Genomic DNA, 18,043 nt, shown 5'->3' on the forward strand with positions numbered 1-18,043 from the left:
TGTCAGAGAAGAATCCAGAAGAACCAGGTTCAAGCCCCCGCTCCACTACAGAAGTTTGCTGGGTGACCATGGGCCAGTCAATCTCAGCCTAACCTCCCTTCCTGGGTGGATGTTTTGAGAATAAAATGGGGGAGAGGGGAAGATATTGTAAACTGCTTTGGATCCTCCTTGTGGAGAAAAGCAGGGCATAAATATAAAATTAAAAACAAACAATGCAGATTTCTTCCTGCTATTCACCAAGAAGAGGCATGTGACTCCCTGTTTCCTTCCTTTCCTCTCTTTGCAGACATCCGTGGGCCATTCCTGAAGGGAGCAGAAGAATCCTTTGCCTGTGTGAGCAGAGCCCAGAGCAGTTCCCCCACCAGAATGGAGCCGAGGGAGTCTGCATCTGAGAGCCAGCATGTCTCCACAGCCCTGCCAGGGGGCTGCCTCTCGCCTAGGACCCCTGCAGCAGAAGAAAAAGTGGGCACAGACACCAAAAGCATTGCAGGAGTCTATGTGGAGGCTTCTGCCAAGACCATGAGTCTCTATGAAGCCGTGCAAGAGCATTTCCTCCAGCCGGATCTTGCATTGTCTCTGCTGGAGGCGCAGGCGGCTACGGGTGGCATCATTGACTGGAGGAGAAAGCAGCTGCTCTCTGTGGCAGAGGCACTGAGGATGGGGCTGGTCGGGCTAGAGATGAAGGAAAGGCTCTTGTCTGCTGAGCGAGCAAGAACTGGCTTTGTAGACCCCTATACGGAGGAGAAGATCTCTCTCTACCAAGCCATCCAAAAAGATCTAATTGGAAAGGAACAGGGCCTGTACCTCCTAGATGCCCAGATAGCCACAGGAGGCATTATGGAGCCCAGCACTGGCCACCGTGTCTCTCTTCAGGAGGCGTGTGAGCACGGCTACCTGGGTGAGGAAATTAGGAACCTACTTTGTGATCCTGGGAATCAGGCAGCTAAGGGCTTCTGGGACCCAAACAGCAACCAGAAGGTTACCTACATGGAACTGATGAGAAGGTGCATAGCAGATCCAGCCAGTGGCTTGCTTGTCTTGCCACTGAAAATATCTTTCCCTGGACTGAGAGGGGGTGTGTGCAGCCATGAACTGCTGGATTCTGGAATAATTGATTCTGCCCTCTTCAAAGCCCTCCATAACGGGGAGATCACAGCACAGGAAGTTGCAGAAATGGACTCTGTTAAGCAGTACCTCTCAGGGACAGGCAGCATAGCAGGTGTGGCTGTGCTGGAAACCAATGACTGCAGGAGCATTTACCAGGCTCTAACGGAGCACCTCCTCGTTCCAGGCACGGCGGTGACCCTCCTGCAGGCTCAAGCTGCAACAGGCTGCTTAATTGACCCTGTAAAGAATGAAAAATTCACTGCTGATGCTGCCGTGCGGGCAGGAGTCGTTGGACCAGAACTTCATGAGAAATTGTCCGCAGCGGAGAGAGCTGTCACTGGGTACAAAGACCCCTACACTGGGGAGACAGTCTCTCTGTTTCAAGCCATTAAGAAGGGCCTTGTTCCCAGGGATCCTGGCATTTTCCTGCTCGATGCCCAGCTTGCCACTGGTGGCATTATTGATCCTCACACGCATCACCGGCTTCCTGTGGAGGTGGCCTTCCAGCGAGGCCTTTTAGACAGAGACACACACACCCTCCTCTGCCGTCCCACCGATGACATCCGCGGGTTCCTTGAGCCCAACTCCAAGGAGACCCTGTCTTATGCAGAACTGCTGCTAAGATGTGTCACTGATCCAGACACGGGGCTCTACCTCCTACCTCTTTCTGGAGACCCCAGCGGGGCACATTCCTTCATTGACCACAGGACACAGTTTGCTCTAAAGAGCACAGAAGTGTCTGTGGCCTGTGGCAAATTCCAGGGGAAACAGATGTCACTCTGGAAACTCCTTTTCTCAGACTACTTCACAGGAAAGCAGAGGCGATCCCTCATCCAGCAGCTCCGCTCTGGGGGCCTCTCCACTCAGGAACTGGCTGACATCATCTGTGACTCCATCCGGCAAGTGGCTGCCAATTCCAGAGTCACGTTTGAAGGCCTCAGGGAAAAGGTGACCCCTGCTCAACTCCTGAGTTCCAAAATCATCAACCAAGATTTGTTTGAGAAGCTAACCCAGGGGGAAGCATTGGCCAAAGATGTTGTTGGCATGGGCCCGGTCAAAAAGTACTTGGAAGGGACTGGCAGCATTAGTGGCTTAATCCTGCCTGACTCTGAGGAGCGAATCAGCATCTACCAAGCAAAGAGAAAGGGCTTCCTGCGACCAGGAACATCCCTCATTCTCCTTGAGGCACAGGCTGCCACGGGATACCTCATTGACCCTGCCGCCAATAAGAAATACTCTGTGGACGAGGCCCTGCGTGCAAATCTCATTGGTCCAGAGATTTATGACAAGCTCCTCGCTGCTGAGAAAGCCGTCACTGGCTACACAGACCCATACACTGGTGACAAGATCTCCCTCTTCCAGGCCATGATGAAGGACCTCATCGTTAGAGAGCATGCCATCCGTCTCCTGGAGGCTCAAATTGCCACTGGAGGCATCATTGACCCCATCAACAGCCACCGCCTCCCAGTGGAAGCCGCCTACCAGAGGGGCTACTTTGACAAGAAGATGAACCTGGTCCTCTCAGACCCCAGTGAGGACACCAAGGGCTTCTTCGATCCCAACACACACGAGAACCTGACCTACCTGCAGCTGAAGGAGAAGTGCATCACAGAAGGCTCCACTGGCCTCTGCCTCCTGCCACTGAACAGCAAAAGGCGCCAATTCATCGATGATGCCACCAAGCAGGCTTTCAGGGGCTCATGGCTCTATGTAAAATATGGCCGTTTCCAAGGGCAAAGGGTGTCTCTGTGGGATCTGCTGAACTCTGAGTACTTCAGTGAGGGTAAGAGACGGGAAATATTTAATCACTACCACCTATGCATGGTCACCCTAGAGCAAATCAAGCTCATGCTGGAGGAGGAGATGAAGAAGTGGGTCCCCATAAAATTTTCAGCCATGAGGGGCCACGTCACTGCCTATCAGTTGATGGAATCTGGTATCCTTGACCGGGACCTCTTTGAAAGATTGCTGGAGGGAGCGGTGAGCCCAGAGGAGGTGCTGCGCATGGATTCAGTCAGGAAATACCTCTACGGCACCAGCAGCATTGGGGGAATTGTTCTGAAGCCCTCCAATGAGAAAGTGGGCCTCTATGAAGCCATGAGGAGAAATATCGTCCTGCCAGGCGTGGTGGTACCCTTGCTCGAGGCACAGGCAGCCACTGGGTTCCTCATTGATCCAGTGAGCAGACAGAAGGTCTGCCTGGATGATGCAGTGAAGGGTGGTCTCATTGGTCCAGAGCTCTATGACAAGCTGCAGCGTGCAGAAGAAGCTGTCACTGGCTACAAAGATCCTTTCACCGGCGAGAAGATCTCACTCTTCCAAGCCATGAAAAGGGGTCTTGTGCCTGACAAACAGGCCATGAGGCTGTTAGATGCCCAGCTGTCCACTGGGGGAGTAATAGATCCTCACAGGGGCCACTATATCCCTGTAGAATTTGCCCAGAAAAAAGGCTACTTAGATGGGAACCTCAGCAGCATCCTTTCCCACTCAGACAGTGATGCCAAAACTTTCAGCACTCTTGACAGCAAGGAGAAGGTGACCTACAGCCAGCTGATAGATCGGTGTCAGCAGGACGAAGGCTCAGGTTTCCGCCTACTGCCCCTGTCACAAACAGCATCTCTTGTCTGCACAGATGAGCAACTTGAACATCTATTCAGGGATACCCTGGTGAAGGAAAAGGGACTTACTCTCTGGGAGCTCCTCAACTCTGGCTACTTCACTGAAGAGCAGAGAAGAGATTTCTTTGAGAAGTTTAGGTCTGAGGCAATATCACTCCAGCAGTTGATCAGCCTTGTTTTGGGACTCGTTAAGGAAATGGAAATGAAGGCTCAAGCCCAGGTCACCTTCCAAGGCTTGAGAGGAACAGTGCCAGCTGTCTGGCTCCTGGATAACGGCATTCTTTCAGGAAAGATATTCACAGAGCTGGTGCAGGGCAGGAGGACAGCTGAAGAAGTGGCTGAGATGGAGAGCGTGAAGCAATATCTGCAGGGCACTGGGAGCATTGCAGGGGTTTTCATTCAAGCTTCCAAAGAGAAAATGGGCATCTACCAAGCCATGCAGAAAAACGTCCTCATGCCAGGCATGGGGGCAAGGCTTCTGGAAGCTCAGGCAGCCACAGGGACCATCATGGGCCTGGGGTCAAACCAGAGGCTCGGTGTAGAGGAGGCCATCAAGGCTGGCATAGTGGGCAGAGAGCTTACAGAACAGCTGCTTCAGGCCGAGAGGGCACTGACAGGCTACAGAGACCCTTACTCAGGCAGGCTGATCTCAGTGTGCCAGGCCATCAGGAAAGAGCTGATCCCTGCTGCGGCTGGCATCCCTTTGCTGGAAGCTCAGCTGGCCACTGGAGGGGTCATTGATCCCATCCACCACCATCACCTTCCTCTCCAGTCTGCCTACAAGCATGGTCTCTATGATGAAGACATGCACAAGACTCTTTCTCAGCCCACTGATGACTCCTGCGTCTTCTTTGACCCCAACACACAAGAGAGCCTGACCTATCAGCAGCTGAAGGACAGATGCATTCAAGATCCACAAACAGGGCTATTGCTGCTTCCTCTCTCAGAAGACGCTGCTTTTTATGGGGACAAGCAAATTATGGAGGTGCTGAAATCAGAAACCATTTGTGTCAGCATTGGGCGGTTTAAAGGGCAAGTGGTTTCTCTCTGGGATCTACTGAACTCTGAGTACATCTCCAATAGCAAGCGGAGAGAGCTGCTGATGGCCTACAAAGAGGGGGATGCTGAGGCACTTCAGGAAATCATCACAGTCATCACCAAGGTCATTGCAGAGACTGAAACTCAAGGCAAGAGGTTCACCTTCAAGGGTTTGCGCAAGCAGGTGTCAGCCAGTGACCTTTTCCAGGCAGAGCTCATAGACAAGGAAACTCTGGATGAACTTCACCAGGGAAAGAAGACTGTCCAGGAAGTCACCGAGATGGACTCAGTCAGGAAGTTCCTGGAGGGCTGTAACTTCATAGCTGGAGTCCTTATACAGCCAAGCCGTGAAAAGATGGGTGTCTACCAGGCCATGAGGCAGGGTCTCCTTAGACCAGGAATGGCCCTGGTGCTTCTAGAGGCCCAGGCTGCCACTGGGTTTCTCATTGACCCAGTGAAAAACAAGAAACTGTCAGTAGATGAAGCGATGGCAACAGGGCTGATTGGAAGAGAAATTTATGAGAAACTGCTGAGTGCAGAAAGAGCAGTGACTGGATAAACACACACCTACACGAAAGAACAGATCTCTCTCTTTGAGGCCATGAATGAAGAGCTCATTGTGAGAAGCCACGGCATCCGCCTGCTGGAGGCCCAGATCGCCACGGGAGGCATCATTGACCCCGTTCACAGTCACCGTATCCCCGTAGAGGTAGCTTACAAGCGGGGCTATTTTGACAAAAAGATGAGCCAAATCCTTTCAGACCCCACAGACGATACCAAAGGGTTTTTTGACCCCAACACACACGAGAACCTCACTTACCTCCAGCTACTAGAACGATGCGTTCAAGACTCAGAGACTGGACTGTATATGCTGCAAATAGTGAGAAGGGGGGAAAGGTACTTCTATATCGATGAGACAACGAAACAATTTCTACAAGCAAAAATGATCCAGATGCACGTAGGGAAGTACAAAAGCCAGACTGTCTCCATATGGGACCTCCTCTGTTCCCCATACATTCAAGAACAGAGGAGGAAAGACCTGGTAAGACAGTACAAGTGTGAAATGCTGACATTAGAACGTCTTATCAGCATCATCACCACAACCATTGAGGAAACAGAACAGAGAACGGAGAAACTGAAGGTTAAGGGCCTCAGAGGGGAGGTATCAGCTGCAGAGCTGTTCAACTCAGAGATAATTGACAAGAAAACGCTAGATGGGCTCTATCATCAAGGGGCTCATGCTCTCAACCAGCTTAGCCAGAAGGATCCTGTGAAACGATACCTGGAAGGAACTGGCTGCATAGCAGGGGTCTCTGTGGCATCAAAGAAGATGACTATCTATGAAGCTATGAGGACAGGGCTTCTCTCCCCAGAAAATGGTCTCGTGCTACTAGAGGCACAGGCAGCCACTGGCTTCATCACTGACCCACTGAAGAAGAAAACATTCTCTGTTGACCAAGCTGTCTCTGCTAGAATTGTAGGTGATGAAATTCACGAGAAGCTTATTTTTGCAGAGAAAGCTGTTACTGGATACACTGACCCTGCCACAGGGAACAAACTTTCACTCTTCCAGGCTATGAAGAAGAACATCGTTGAGAAAGCCTATGCTCTCAGACTGCTGGAAGCCCAGATTGCCACTGGTGGCATCATTGACCCTGAATATGGCCATCGCATCCCTGTGCAGGTAGCTTACAAACGTGGCTATTTGGATGAAGATGTCCTTGTCCTACTTTCTGATCCAGAATACGGCATCAAAGGGTTTGTGGATCCCAACACACACAAAAGGATTACATATGCTCATCTCCTTCAGAGATGTGTCAAAGACAAAGACACAGGGATGTACCTCCTACAGCTGCTTGACAAAAGGGAATACTTCTATGTAGATGACACAACAAAAAATATTCTGTCATCCACCAAAGTGAATGTAAAGCTTGGGAAATATGCAGGGCAGACTTTCTCTGTGTGGGAACTTCTTTGTTCAGATTATTTCAATGAAGAAAAGAGAAAAGAGTTGATAAAAAGATACAAGCAGAGATCCTCAGTTAGTCTTCAACACATCACAAATGAAATCCTGAACATCATAGAAGGAAAAGAAAGAAACAGAAGGGATATATGGTTCCAAGGTCTACGGCAACAAGTTACAGCTTCAGAATTATTCAAAGCTGACATAATAAGTCAGGACACAATAAAGAAGCTGGAGGAGGGAAGACAGACTGTCCAAGAAGTGGCAAACATGGATTCAGTCAGGAGATACCTGGAAGGCACCAGCTGCGTTGCCGGAGTGCTTGTGCCATCCATATCAGACCCTTCCAAGATGCAGAAGATGACCATCTATGAGGCCATGTGGAGGCGCATTCTGAGGCCAGGCACAGCCCTAGTACTGCTGGAGGCACAGGCTGCCACAGGATTCATCATTGACCCCGTGAAGAACGAGAAACTCTCTGTTGATGATGCCGTCTCTACTGGATTAGTGGGTGGAGAAATACATAGCAAACTCCTTGCCGCAGAGAAAGCTGTGACGGGATACACTGACCCATACACAGGGAAAAGAATTTCACTTTTCCAGGCAATGAAAAGAGATCTTATACTTAAAGAACATGGAATCCGCTTGCTTGAGGCTCAGATTGCAACAGGAGGTATAATTGATCCAGTCAACAGTCATCGCATTCCTGTTGAAGTGGCTTATAAACGGGGCTACTTTGATGAGCATCTGAACCAAGTTCTCTCAGATCCTACAGATGACACCAAGGGCTTCTTCGATCCCAACACCCATGAGAACCTCACATATATGCAGCTGATTAAAAGGTGCACACGTGACCCAGACAAAGGACTATTAATGCTTCAGATAAAAGACAAGGGCTACGGTGCCTTTGATTCAGAGGAGAACATCAGGAAGACTTTGAAGTCTACAACAATAAAAGTCAGTTTAGGACAATTCCAAGACCAGGATGTTTCTCTCTGGGACCTTCTTTTCTCTACATACATTTCTCAATATAAAAGGCAACAACTTTTAGAAGAGTATGAAGATGGAAAAATAACTCTAAAGGAAATCACCACCACAGTTAAATCCATTATAACAAACACTTCAAACCTGAATGTAGAGGGGAAAACATCACACAAAGAAGACAACACTTTAAAGAACAATGAGCACTGGGGAAAAAGCTTGCAGACAGTTAACATGACGATAAAACAAGAAGGTCATCCAGACAAATATCTCTCAGTGTGGGATGTTCTATTGTCTCCGACCATCCCAGAAGACAAAAGAAAAGAGCTTCTGAGCAACTACAGAAAGGGCAAAGTAAGCCTCAAGGAGCTCACAGAAATCCTTGCTTCGTTCTTTGCAGAGACCACAAGCAGAGTGACTATACATTCCGGGGGCCCAGACACACCTAGTCCAGCCATGGCATCTTTAGCAGAAGAAGAGGAGGTGGAGGATGCTTCCGATGCAACAGAACGGGGTGAGAAGGAAAGGACCTTGAAGGCCCGGATGGTTGAAATCACTGTTGGTGAGTTCCGTGGCAAGAAGGTCTCCATCTGGGACCTGCTCCATTCCAAGTACATCCCTGAAGAGAAGAGGAAAGAGATCCTGCACCTGTACAGGACTGGCATTCTCACCATTGACCAGGTGGAAACCGTGGTCACCGGCATCGTAAGCAGAACAGAGGAGGAGAAAAAGAAAGAAGCCGCCTCCCTCTCAGACGCTCCGTCATCCTGGGAAGACCCCTTACGGAATCACACTGTGGTCCTGCATGTCGGTGAATTCCAAGGCCAGGAAGCCTCCCTGTGGGATCTCCTCTTCTCTCACTACATTCCAGACAGCCAAAGAGAGGAGTTGTTGACAAAGTACCAGTCAGGAATCTTGAGCATTTCCGATATGATTGCCACACTCGCCTCCATTCTCACAGAAAGGGAGGGAAGCCACATCCAAGATGCAGGAAGCGGTCTGGCCAGCGAGACGACTCTGTCCCAGGCGGGTGGAACTACCCCTGCTATGCAGGATCAAGAGCTGGAACAGGCATTACGGATGATGACCGCCAACGTGCCTGTAGGTGAATTCCAAGGCCACCAGCGTTCCGTCTGGGAGCTCCTCTTCTCCAAATATGTGACTGTAGAGAAACGGCAAGAGCTCCTGCAGATGTATCGATCGGGCGCTATCAGTGCTGAGGAACTCATCCGGATAATCATCACCCTGATTGAAGAAACAGAAGAGAGGAGCAACACCTTGAAGTTCCCTGGTCTCAGGAGGCAAGTGTCTGCCTCGGAACTCTTCAGCTCCCAAATCATTGATCGAGACACACTGTCTGATCTCACGCGGGGAGCCAAGACCGTGGAGGAGATCACAGAGATGGATTCGGTGAAGAGGTACCTGGAAGGCACCAGCTGCATTGCCGGAGTGCTGGTGCCATCCAAGTCAGACCCTTCCAAGATGCAGACGATGACCATCTACGAGGCCATGTGGAAGGGCATTCTCACGCCAGGCACTGCCCTGGTGCTGCTGGAGGCACAGGCCGCCACCGGGTTCATCATTGACCCGCTGAAGAACGAGAAACTCTCTGTCGATGACGCCGTCTCTGCCGGACTGGTGGGTGCCGAGCTCCAGGAGAAGCTTCTCTCTGCAGAGAAGGCCGTGACCGGGTACAACGACCCCTATACAGGGAACAAAATCTCCCTTTTCCAGGCGATGAACAAAGGCCTCATTGTCAAAGACCACGGCATCCGCCTGCTGGAGGCCCAGATTGCCACCGGGGGCATCATCGATCCTGTGCATAGCCACCGCCTCCCCGTGGAGATGGCATACAAGCGGGGCTACTTTGATGAGGAGATGAACCAGATCCTCTCAGATCCAACTGATGACACCAAGGGCTTCTTCGACCCCAACACTCACGAAAACCTCACGTACATGCAGCTTCGGCTCAGATGCATCCCTGATCCGGATACCGGTTTGCTGATGCTTCACTTGATGGAAAAGGGCTCCTTATTCTTTGCTCTAAATGACAACACACGGAAGTCTTTGCAGTCTGCCAAGACCACGGTCGGCGTGGGGATTTTCCAGGGCCCGGAGGTCTCCGTCTGGGACCTCCTCTTCTCCAGGTACGTCCCTCCGCACAAGAGGCAGGAACTACTAAGGCAATACAAAGCTGGCACTATCACTCTCCAGGACGTCATCCAAATCCTCACCGCTATCGTCACTGAGACTGAGGAAAGGAACACCAGACACACCGAGTCCCACAAACAACCTCCCAGTCCACCCAAAAGAGAACCACTCAAACCTGATGCGACTCATCCAAGCCAGGAGGAAACCTGGGAAACAACCTTGAAGACCACAGCCACCAACATGCCTGCAGGCGAACACCAAGGTCAGCAAGTCTTTGTGTGGGATCTGCTCTTCTCCAGTTACATCACTGAGGAAAAGAGGACAGAATTGCTGGAGCTGTACAGGAGAGGGATGCTGCCGATCGACCGGCTGATCACCATCCTCACCACTCTTGTCCTGAAAAAAGAATCCACAAATAGGAAACTTGACATCAAAGTGAGAAGCCCATCCCACGAGAGGGCGGCAGATGAAGAAGCCCATCTTTCCCCCCGCTCGGGGCCAGAAAACTGGGAAACTTCCTTGCGGTCTCATCACATCCAAGTGCCCCTTGGTGAGTGGCAAAGCCAACAGCTATCGCTGTGGGATGCCCTCTTCTCCCAGTTCGTCCCAGATAAGGAACGAGAAGAACTTCTGAGCAACTACAGAAAGGGCAAAGTAAGCCTCGAGGAGCTCACAGAAATCCTTGCTTCCTTCTTTGCTGAGACCACAAGCAGAGTGACTATGCAGTCCGGGGGCCCAGACACACCTAGTCCAGCCATGGCATCTTTAGCAGAAGAAGAGGAGGTGGAGGATGCTTCCGATGCAACAGAACGGGGTGAGAAGGAAAGGGCCTTGAAGGCCCGGATGGTTGAAATGACTGTTGGTGAGTTCCGTGGCAAGAAGGTCTCCATCTGGGACCTGCTCCATTCCAAGTACATCCCTGAAGAGAAGAGGAAAGAGATCCTGCACCTGTACAGGACTGGCATTCTCACCACTGACCAGGTGGAAACCGTGGTCACCGGCATCGTAAGCAGAACAGAGGAGGAGAAAAAGAAAGAAGCCACCTCCCTCTCAGACGCTCCGTCATCCTGGGAAGACCCCTTACGGAATCACACTGTGGTCCTGCATGTCGGTGAATTCCAAGGCCAGGAAGCCTCCCTGTGGGATCTCCTCTTCTCTCACTACATTCCAGACAGCCAAAGAGAGGAGTTGTTGACAAAGTACCAGTCAGGAATCTTGAGCATTTCCGATATGATTGCCACACTCGCCTCCATTCTCACAGAAAGGGAGGGAAGCCACATCCAAGATGCAGGAAGCAGTCTGGCCAGCGAGACGACTCTGTCCCAGGCGGGTGGAACTACCCCTGCTATGCAGGATCAAGAGCTGGAACAGGCATTACGGATGATGACCGCCAACGTGCCTGTAGGTGAATTCCAAGGCCACCAGCGTTCCGTCTGGGAGCTCCTCTTCTCCAAATATGTGACTGTAGAGAAACGGCAAGAGCTCCTGCAGATGTATCGATCGGGCGCTATCAGTGCTGAGGAACTCATCCGGATAATCATCACCCTGATTGAAGAAACAGAAGAGAGGAGCAACACCTTGAAGTTCCCTGGTCTCAGGAGGCAAGTGTCTGCCTCGGAACTCTTCAGCTCCCAAATCATTGATCGAGACACACTGTCTGATCTCACGCGGGGAGCCAAGACCGTGGAGGAGATCACAGAGATGGATTCGGTGAAGAGGTACCTGGAAGGCACCAGCTGCATTGCCGGAGTGCTGGTGCCATCCAAGTCAGACCCTTCCAAGATGCAGACGATGACCATCTACGAGGCCATGTGGAAGGGCATTCTCACGCCAGGCACTGCCCTGGTGCTGCTGGAGGCACAGGCCGCCACCGGGTTCATCATTGACCCGCTGAAGAACGAGAAACTCTCTGTCGATGACGCCGTCTCTGCCGGACTGGTGGGTGCCGAGCTCCAGGAGAAGCTTCTCTCTGCAGAGAAGGCCGTGACCGGGTACAACGACCCCTATACAGGGAACAAAATCTCCCTTTTCCAGGCGATGAACAAAGGCCTCATTGTCAAAGACCACGGCATCCGCCTGCTGGAGGCCCAGATTGCCACCGGGGGCATCATCGATCCTGTGCATAGCCACCGCCTCCCCGTGGAGATGGCATACAAGCGGGGCTACTTTGATGAGGAGATGAACCAGATCCTCTCAGATCCAACTGATGACACCAAGGGCTTCTTCGACCCCAACACTCACGAAAACCTCACGTACATGCAGCTTCGGCTCAGATGCATCCCTGATCCGGATACCGGTTTGCTGATGCTTCACTTGATGGAAAAGGGCTCCTTATTCTTTGCTCTAAATGACAACACACGGAAGTCTTTGCAGTCTGCCAAGACCACGGTCGGCGTGGGGATTTTCCAGGGCCAGGAGGTCTCCGTCTGGGACCTCCTCTTCTCCAGGTACGTCCCTCCGCACAAGAGGCAGGAACTACTAAGGCAATACAAAGCTGGCACTATCACTCTCCAGGACGTCATCCAAATCCTCACCGCTATCGTCACTGAGACTGAGGAAAGGAACACCAGACACACCGAGTCCCACAAACAACCTCCCAGTCCACCCAAAAGAGAACCACTCAAACCTGATGCGACTCATCCAAGCCAGGAGGAAACCTGGGAAACGACCTTGAAGACCACAGCCACCAACATGCCTGCAGGCGAACACCAAGGTCAGCAAGTCTTTGTGTGGGATCTGCTCTTCTCCAGTTACATCACTGAGGAAAAGAGGACAGAATTGCTGGAGCTGTACAGGAGAGGGATGCTGCCGATCGACCGGCTGATCACCATCCTCACCACTCTTGTCCTGAAAAAAGAATCCACAAATAGGAAACTTGACATCAAAGTGAGAAGCCCATCCCACGAGAGGGCGGCAGATGAAGAAGCCCATCTTTCCCCCCGCTCGGGGCCAGAAAACTGGGAAACTTCCTTGCGGTCTCATCACATCCAAGTGCCCCTTGGTGAGTGGCAAAGCCAACAGCTATCGCTGTGGGATGCCCTCTTCTCCCAGTTCGTCCCAGATAAGGAACGAGAAGAACTTCTGAGCAACTACAGAAAGGGCAAAGTAAGCCTCGAGGAGCTCACAGAAATCCTTGCTTCCTTCTTTGCTGAGACCACAAGCAGAGTGACTATGCAGTCCGGGGGCCCAGACACACCTAATCCAGCTGTGACATCTTTAGCAGAAGAGGAGGAGGCGGAGGATGCTTCCGATGCAACAGAACGGGGTGAGAAGGAAAGGGCCTTGAAGGCCCGGATGGTTGAAATGACTGTTGGTGAGTTCCGTGGCAAGAAGGTCTCCATCTGGGACCTGCTCCATTCCAAGTACATCCCTGAAGAGAAGAGGAAAGAGATCCTGCACCTGTACAGGACTGGCATTCTCACCACTGACCAGGTGGAAACCGTGGTCACCGGCATCGTAAGCAGAACAGAGGAGGAGAAAAAGAAAGAAGCCACCTCCCTCTCAGACGCTCCGTCATCCTGGGAAGACCCCTTACGGAATCACACTGTGGTCCTGCATGTCGGTGAATTCCAAGGCCAGGAAGCCTCCCTGTGGGATCTCCTCTTCTCTCACTACATTCCAGACAGCCAAAGAGAGGAGTTGTTGACAAAGTACCAGTCAGGAATCTTGAGCATTTCCGATATGATTGCCACACTCGCCTCCATTCTCACAGAAAGGGAGGGAAGCCACATCCAAGATGCAGGAAGCGGTCTGGCCAGCGAGACGACTCTGTCCCAGGCGGGTGGAACTACCCCTGCTATGCAGGATCAAGAGCTGGAACAGGCATTACGGATGATGACCGCCAACGTGCCTGTAGGTGAATTCCAAGGCCACCAGCGTTCCGTCTGGGAGCTCCTCTTCTCCAAATATGTGACTGTAGAGAAACGGCAAGAGCTCCTGCAGATGTATCGATCGGGCGCTATCAGTGCTGAGGAACTCATCCGGATAATCATCACCCTGATTGAAGAAACAGAAGAGAGGAGCAACACCTTGAAGTTCCCTGGTCTCAGGAGGCAAGTGTCTGCCTCGGAACTCTTCAGCTCCCAAATCATTGATCGAGACACACTGTCTGATCTCACGCGGGGAGCCAAGACCGTGGAGGAGATCACAGAGATGGATTCGGTGAAGAGGTACCTGGAAGGCACCAGCTGCATTGCCGGAGTGCTGGTGCCATCCAAGTCAGACCCTTCCAAGATGCAGACGATGACCATCTACGAGGCCATGTGGAAGGGCATTCTCACGCCAGGCACTGCCCTGGTGCTGCTGGAGGCACAGGCCGCCACCGGGTTCATCATTGACCCGCTGAAGAACGAGAAACTCTCTGTCGATGACGCCGTCTCTGCCGGACTGGTGGGTGCCGAGCTCCAGGAGAAGCTTCTCTCTGCAGAGAAGGCCGTGACCGGGTACAACGACCCCTATACAGGGAACAAAATCTCCCTTTTCCAGGCGATGAACAAAGGCCTCATTGTCAAAGACCACGGCATCCGCCTGCTGGAGGCCCAGATTGCCACCGGGGGCATCATCGATCCTGTGCATAGCCACCGCCTCCCCGTGGAGATGGCATACAAGCGGGGCTACTTTGATGAGGAGATGAACCAGATCCTCTCAGATCCAACTGATGACACCAAGGGCTTCTTCGACCCCAACACTCACGAAAACCTCACGTACATGCAGCTTCGGCTCAGATGCATCCCTGATCCGGATACCGGTTTGCTGATGCTTCACTTGATGGAAAAGGGCTCCTTATTCTTTGCTCTAAATGACAACACACGGAAGTCTTTGCAGTCTGCCAAGACCACGGTCGGCGTGGGGATTTTCCAGGGCCAGGAGGTCTCCGTCTGGGACCTCCTCTTCTCCAGGTACGTCCCTCCGCACAAGAGGCAGGAACTACTAAGGCAATACAAAGCTGGCACTATCACTCTCCAGGACGTCATCCAAATCCTCACCGCTATCGTCACTGAGACTGAGGAAAGGAACACCAGACACACCGAGTCCCACAAACAACCTCCCAGTCCACCCAAAAGAGAACCACTCAAACCTGATGCGACTCATCCAAGCCAGGAGGAAACCTGGGAAACAACCTTGAAGACCACAGCCACCAACATGCCTGCAGGCGAACACCAAGGTCAGCAAGTCTTTGTGTGGGATCTGCTCTTCTCCAGTTACATCACTGAGGAAAAGAGGACAGAATTGCTGGAGCTGTACAGGAGAGGGATGCTGCCGATCGACCGGCTGATCACCATCCTCACCACTCTTGTCCTGAAAAAAGAATCCACAAATAGGAAACTTGACATCAAAGTGAGAAGCCCATCCCACGAGAGGGCGGCAGATGAAGAAGCCCATCTTTCCCCCCGCTCGGGGCCAGAAAACTGGGAAACTTCCTTGCGGTCTCATCACATCCAAGTGCCCCTTGGTGAGTGGCAAAGCCAACAGCTATCGCTGTGGGATGCCCTCTTCTCCCAGTTCGTCCCAGATAAGGAACGAGAAGAACTTCTGAGCAACTACAGAAAGGGCAAAGTAAGCCTCGAGGAGCTCACAGAAATCCTTGCTTCCTTCTTTGCTGAGACCACAAGCAGAGTGACTATGCAGTCCGGGGGCCCAGACACACCTAGTCCAGCTGTGACATCTTTAGCAGAAGAGGAGGAGGCGGAGGATGCTTCCGATGCAACAGAACGGGGTGAGAAGGAAAGGGCCTTGAAGGCCCGGATGGTTGAAATCACTGTTGGTGAGTTCCGTGGCAAGAAGGTCTCCATCTGGGACCTGCTCCATTCCAAGTACATCCCTGAAGAGAAGAGGAAAGAGATCCTGCACCTGTACAGGACTGGCATTCTCACCACTGACCAGGTGGAAACCGTGGTCACCGGCATCGTAAGCAGAACAGAGGAGGAGAAAAAGAAAGAAGCAGCCTCCCTCTCAGACGCTCCGTCATCCTGGGAAGACCCCTTACGGAATCACACTGTGGTCCTGCATGTCGGTGAATTCCAAGGCCAGGAAGCCTCCCTGTGGGATCTCCTCTTCTCTCAGTATGTCCCAGAATATAAAAGGGAGGAGCTTCTGAGCAACTACAGGAAAGGCCTGCTAAGTGTGGAGAAGCTGACAGAACTCCTCCTTGCTGAGAGCACAGCCATAGTTAGTGGACATCCCAGTTCCCTCCAAACACCTGGGTCTGCCGTGGCATCTTTTGCAGAGGAGAAGGACACATCAGAACAGGGTGAAACAGAAAAGTCTTTGAGGGCCCGAATGGTAGAAATAACTGCTGGCGAGTTCCGTGGACAGAAGGTCTCCGTGTGGGATCTAATCCATTCAAAATACATCCCTGAAGAGAAGAGGAAGGAGCTCCTGCAGCTATGCAAGAGTGGCATTCTCACCACTGACCAGATGGAAACTGTGGTCACTGGCATTGTAAACAGATCAGAGGAGGAAAGAATTAATGCAGCAGCCTCCAGTGTCAGCTGTGGTCCAGTCATCTCAGGGGAGGGGGAAAGTGTGCAGTCCTCCTACTATGACCTTCTACGGCATACTTTATGCCTGGAGAATATTGATGTAACCATCCGTGAGATCCAAGGCCAGAAGTCCTCTGTGTGGGACCCTTTCTTTTCACAGTTTGTCTCCAATATCAGGACAGAGGAGGTAGTACACAGACATGGCGCACCAGCAGTAAGTGTAAAAGAAAGTATCAGAAGCATCACTACTCTTATTACAGAAACTGAAAGCGTGCCGTTTGCAGTGGGGCAGAGTATCAAGGGAGATGTTATGTCCCCAGATATATTCACGGCTTCTGCATCACAATGCCAGGCAGAAACAGAGAATGCCTTGAAATCAAGCATGCTAAAGGGATCTTTTGGTGAGGTATTTGATCAACAGGTTTCCCTTTGGGATGTATTGCACTGTGAATACATCCCTGAGGAGAAAAGGAAGGATTTGTTGGATCTGTTCAAGACTGGCATGCTCACCATTGACCAACTGGAAACCATAGTCACCACCATCCTCAACAAAATAGCAGAAGAGCATAGGAGGGAAGGACCCCACTCAATCTTGCAATCAGAACTCTTGGAAGACTCATTACAGAATCACACTGTGGTCCTACAGGTTGGTGACTTCCAAGGCCAGGAAGCCTCCCTGTGGGATCTGCTCTTCTCCCAGCATATCCCACAAAACAAAAGGGAAGAACTTCTGATCAGCTACAGAAACGGCAGGATAAGTCTTGGGGAGATGACAGAAATCCTTGCTTCCCTCTTTGCCGAGACCACAACCAGAGTTAGTGGACATCCCAGGGGCCCAGACACACCAAGACCTGCCACAGCATCTTTTGAGGAAGAAGAGGAGAAGGAAGAGGAGGAGGAGGAGGAAAACGACGACAACGATGCTTCTGATGCAACAGAACAGGGTGAAACAGAAAGATCCTTAAAGGCCCGGATGGTTGAAATAGCTGTTGGTGAGTTCCGTGGCAAGAAGGTCTCCATCTGGGACCTGCTCCATTCCAAGTACATCCCTGAAGAGAAGAGGAAAGAGATCCTGCACCTGTACAGGACTGGCATTCTCACCATTGACCAGGTGGAAACCGTGGTCACCGGCATCGTAAGCAGAACAGAGGAGGAGAAAAAGAAAGAAGCCGCCTCCGGTGTCAGCTGTGCAACAGAACAGAGTGAAACGGAAAGGGCCCTTAAGGCCCGGATGGTAGAAATAGCCGTTGGTGAGTTCCGTGGCAAGAAGGTCTCCATCTGGGACCTGCTCCATTCCAAGTACATCCCTGAAGAGAAGAGGAAAGAGATCCTGCACCTGTACAGGACTGGCATTCTCACCATTGACCAGGTGGAAACCGTGGTCACCGGCATCGTAAGCAGAACAGAGGAGGAGAAAAAGAAAGAAGCCGCCTCCGGTGTCAGTTGTGCAACAGAACAGAGTGAAACGGAAAGGGCCCTTAAGGCCCGGATGGTAGAAATAGCCGTCGGTGAGTTCCGTGGCAAGAAGGTCTCCATCTGGGACCTACTCCATTCCAAGTACATCCCTGAAGAGAAGAGGAAAGAGATCCTGCACCTGTACAGGACTGGCATTCTCACCATTGACCAGGTGGAAACCGTGGTCACCGGCATCGTAAGCAGAACAGAGGAGGAGAAAAAAAAAGAAACTGCATTCGGTGCAAGCT

At 51.6% G+C, this 18,043-nt stretch overlaps 1 protein-coding gene across 1 annotated transcript in view; it reads left to right on the top strand.

Moving 5' to 3' along the window:
* Positions 1–366: 366 nt before the first annotated feature.
* EPPK1 (epiplakin 1) overlaps positions 367–18,043 on the top strand; it is a 36,386-nt gene continuing 18,709 nt past the window's right edge. The window contains 2 exon segments of the mRNA XM_015416962.1: positions 367–9,924; positions 10,840–18,036. Of these exon segments, the coding sequence (XP_015272448.1) occupies positions 367–9,924; positions 10,840–18,036 (16,755 nt within the window).

The sequence above is a fragment of the Gekko japonicus genome, unplaced genomic scaffold (genome assembly GCF_001447785.1).
Source record: "Gekko japonicus isolate JY-2015 unplaced genomic scaffold, Gekko_japonicus_V1.1 scaffold505, whole genome shotgun sequence".
In the NCBI taxonomy this organism is placed as follows: Eukaryota; Metazoa; Chordata; class Lepidosauria; order Squamata; family Gekkonidae; genus Gekko; species Gekko japonicus.